At 66.1% G+C, this 3,807-nt stretch overlaps 1 protein-coding gene across 3 annotated transcripts in view; it reads right to left on the bottom strand.

Moving 5' to 3' along the window:
- Positions 1-3,807, bottom strand: part of PEAR1 (platelet endothelial aggregation receptor 1) — a 9,026-nt gene that overhangs the window by 390 nt on the left and 4,829 nt on the right. The window contains exons 11-22 of one of the 3 annotated variants that reach the window (XM_010564120.1): positions 3,448-3,568; positions 3,209-3,372; positions 3,014-3,116; positions 2,788-2,934; positions 2,551-2,679; positions 2,337-2,465; positions 1,861-1,989; positions 1,564-1,779; positions 1,372-1,487; positions 920-1,031; positions 721-780; positions 162-350 (exon numbers count right to left, since the gene is read on the bottom strand). In XM_010564120.1, coding sequence (XP_010562422.1) covers positions 162-350; positions 721-780; positions 920-1,031; positions 1,372-1,487; positions 1,564-1,779; positions 1,861-1,989; positions 2,337-2,465; positions 2,551-2,679; positions 2,788-2,934; positions 3,014-3,116; positions 3,209-3,372; positions 3,448-3,568 — 1,615 coding nt within the window. Of the gene's footprint in view, positions 1-161; positions 351-720; positions 781-919; positions 1,032-1,371; positions 1,488-1,563; positions 1,780-1,860; positions 1,990-2,336; positions 2,466-2,550; positions 2,680-2,787; positions 2,935-3,013; positions 3,117-3,208; positions 3,373-3,447; positions 3,569-3,807 lie in introns of those variants that run through there. The other 2 variants (XM_010564122.1, XM_010564123.1) reach the window with 2 other exon arrangements.

Here is a 3,807-nt window from a genome sequence, read left to right as displayed (position 1 = left end):
CCGAGCCATGCAGCCCCCCATCACTGCAGCCATGACCTCCCCTGAGCCATGCAGCCCTCGTCACCAGCACTGTGTCCCCCCCAGGCCATGCAGCCCCTGTCACCGGGGCCGTGTCCCCCCCGGCTGGGCTCACCAGGCCCAGGGGACGCCCCCAGCCGTACCCTCCTGGGACGGCTCCTCGAGGAGCCCGATCTCGGCGTAGGACATCTCCCGTCGGACAGGGGATTTCATCTCCATGTAGCTGCCCTCAGGGGCCTTGGCGGTGGCAGGGGGCAGCTCCTTGATGGTGGCGTAGGGGTTCTCGCTGGCCAGGGAGCTGGTGCTGGCCCCCAGGCCGTCCGGGGAGTGGTCTGGGGGAGAAAGGGTTGGGGGGGAGCTCCCCATGGCAGGGAGCACAGGGGAGAGGGAGCAGCTGTGTCTGGCTGTGTCCCAGGCAAGTCCCAGCCCCATCTGTTCCCCACCCCACCCCATCCCATCCCCATCTCATTGCTCTCTCATACCCATCCCCACCCCATTCCAGCCCTGTCCCATCCCATCCCTGTCTCTTCCCCATCCCTATCCTCATCCCCATCTCATCCTCATCCTTTCCCCATCCCATCCCTGTCCTTTCCCCAGCCCTTCCCCATCCCACTCCTGTCCTTTCCTGACCCCATCCCCATCTCCATCCCTTCCCTTCCCCATCCTGGTCCCTTCCCCATCCCTCCCCATCCCACCCTGTACCTTTGCTATTGTACTTCCCCAGGCTGCAGCTGTAGCTATAGCTCCGGTCCAGCTGCCCCCCTGTAAGGGGACAAGTTTGGGGTCACCACCCAACCCACACCAGCACCTTCCTGGTGGATCTTGAGCAGGGAGGGGACCCTGCTCCAGCCAAGATCCCCACCAGCTCCCTAGGAGCTGCCGCCCCCCCAACCACCCTTACCCCTGGGGCCCAGGGCCGGTGCCCCGAGGTGCTTCCAGTCTGGGGGCAGTGTGGCGTTGCCTTCGGGGCCATAGGGTCTCTCCACGCTGGGGAAGAGCTGGGTGCTGGGCACCTGGAGCCCAAACAGGGGATGGGTTGGCCACAAGGCTCCTGGCAGCAGTGCTGTGCCATGCTGTGGTGCACCGTGCAACATCATGCTGCACCACGGTAGACCACACAACACCACAGTGCACCGTGCAACACCGTGCTGCACCATCATGATGCACTGTGCAACACCGTGCCACACCATGAAACATCATAGTGTACTGTGCAAAACCATGGTGCACCATGGAACACAGTGGTGTGCAAGACCGTGCTGGCACCATGGTGCACTGTGCAGTGCCATGCTGCACCATGCGGCACCATGCCACGCTGCTGGGTGCCGCGCTGTGCCATGCCATGCTGTGCCGTACCTTGAAGGAGCTGGCCCTGTCCTGGACGCCGGGGCCGGGTGCTGGCAGCGTGCACTGGGACAGTGTGTGGTAGCTGGGGTTGGAGTAGTAGTGCGCATGGTGGCTCGCTGGAACATCTGGGGGGACAGGCGTCAGCTTGGTGCAGCGGGGTCACCGGGGCTGGGGCCGCATCCCCACCGCCACTGGGCTCACCTGGCACCACGTAGTCAGAGGTGTCCGTCTGTCCTGCCGTGTAGGCCACGGCCAGGTGCCGGCTCTCTTTCCCCTTCTGCCGGTGACGGTAACAGAGGGCCACAGCTACCACAGCCACCAGCAATGCCACCAGGGCCACCAGGCTGAGCACCACCCCCAGGGAGCTGTAGCCTGTCGGGGGGGCTGGCACGATGGTGTAGGGCTGCTCAGGGGTCCCTGTGGGGTGGGGGTGGGGGAAACAGTCCTTAGGGTGAGGCAGGGACCCCGGCAGGGACCCCCCATTCTGTGCCCACTCACCAGCCTCGCAGTGGGGCCCGATCCTGCCCGGGGCGCAGGAGCACATCCCGCTGGCGGGGTGGCAGGTAACGTTGGGGGGGCAGTGGCAGAGCTGGTTGCACTGGAGCCCGAAGGTCCCGAGGGGGCAGGCTGGGGGCACAGGGAGTGGGGGATTCAGAGCCATACTGCCCAGCACTGTATGGCTCTGTACGGGGACCACAGAGCTCCATACTGCCCGGGACCACATGCCTCCACGCTGGGACCCTATAGCTCCATACTGGGACCATACAGACCCATAGTCCCCAGGACCATATAGCTCCATACTGGTACCATATAGCTCCATAGTGGGCCCATATATCTCCATACTGCCCAGGACAGAGCTGGGTAGGGGTAACCCATATGGCCCTGGGCAGTTCTCGCTCTTTCCCCCCCTGGACCCCCAGGCTGGATCCAGGGGGTGCAGACCCACGGCGGGGGGTGTCTGTGATGTATTCTACCTTCGCCGCAGAGTGTCGCTGTCCAGCCGGCCGGGCAGTGGCATGTCCCCTCAGTGGGGTGGCATGTCCCCCCATGGTGGCACAGGCAGGGCTGGGCACAAGCATCCCCCCAGGAGCTGGGGGCGCAGGCTGGGGGTGCGGGGGGAAGCAAGGGATGGGGTCAGCCCTGCACCCCACTTCCCCCCCCCCAGAGCCCTCCCAGACCCCCACTCACGTTGGGAGCAGCGGGGGCCATGCCAGCCCGGGGCGCAGAGGCAGGAGCCATTGGTGGGGTGGCAGGAGGAACCATTGGCGCAGGAGCAGCTCAGGGAGCAGCGCTTGCCGTAGCGGCCGGGCGGGCAAGCTGGGGTGAGATGAGTGCACCCGGTCTCAGCCCCAGGGGTCGAGGGGCGGTGGGGAGGGGGTGGGTTGGGAGCAACCCACAGTTTTTTGGAGGGAGGAGGGCACTCACGGCGCTGGCAGGTTGGGCCACGGTAACCTGGGGTGCAGGTGCAGGATCCATCCTGGGGTGAGCAGGCAGCCCCGTTGTGGCAGGAGCAGGGCATGAGACAGCCTCGGCCCCAGAAGCCATGCAGACAACCCTGCTTGCACTGCGGCCCTGCGAGGAGGATGAGGGATGAAGGTCAAGGGCTGAAGGCACGGAGGGGTCCCCTGCCTCCCTGGTCCCTGTCCCTTACCTGTCCAGCCGGGCAGGCAGCGGCACTCTCCGGTCACTGGATCGCAGCCGTCGGCATGGGCGCAATCACACCGTTGCCCGCAGCTCGCCCCGAACGTCCCATTCTGGGGTACCAGTCCAGGTCAGGGGGTCAGTGCTGGGGATGGTGGCACCAAACCCCAGCGCAGGCAGCACCGGCACAGCTGGCAGGACTCACCGGGCAGGGCTGCAGGCAGTGGGGGCCCTGCCAGCCTGGGGGGCAGCTGCAGGTCCCGCTTTGGGGGTCACAGGCAGCCCCGTGGGCACACTCACAGCTCCGGTTGCAGCTGGGACCCCAAGTGCCGGCGGGACATGGCATCGAGCAGTCAGGTCCGTGCCAGCCTGCGGAATGAGGGGACAGCAGGGTGGGCATGGGGATGGGGATAGGGGGACACCCCCACCCTGGTGTGCACCCACCTTCCTTGCAGAGGCAGGAGCCATCGAGGGGGGAGCAGGCGAGGGCATGCTGGCAGGTGCAGCGCCCCGAGCAGTTCATCCCAAAGGTGTCAGGGGGGCACAAGGAGGAGCAGTGCTCGTCCTGGGGGTGGGGAGAGAAGACTTCAGGACAGCTGGGACCCCCACCCAGGGCTGGGGAAAGGACCCAGGAGTCTGGGGACACCCTGTCCCCTCCCCGTCTCTCCTCTTGGCATCCTGGTGCTGGAGGGATAGTGGGTGACCCCAAAAAACCCATCCCACCATGGGAACCCCAAGCTGTCCCCAGGGTTGCCTCGACACCCCAAGCTGCCCGCCAGGGATGCCCACATGCCCATGCCCCTC

The sequence above is a fragment of the Haliaeetus leucocephalus genome, unplaced genomic scaffold (assembly GCF_000737465.1).
Source record: "Haliaeetus leucocephalus isolate CR32 unplaced genomic scaffold, Haliaeetus_leucocephalus-4.0 Scaffold175, whole genome shotgun sequence".
In the NCBI taxonomy this organism is placed as follows: domain Eukaryota; kingdom Metazoa; phylum Chordata; class Aves; order Accipitriformes; family Accipitridae; genus Haliaeetus; species Haliaeetus leucocephalus.
This window is presented reverse-complemented; position numbering and strand designations above follow the sequence as displayed.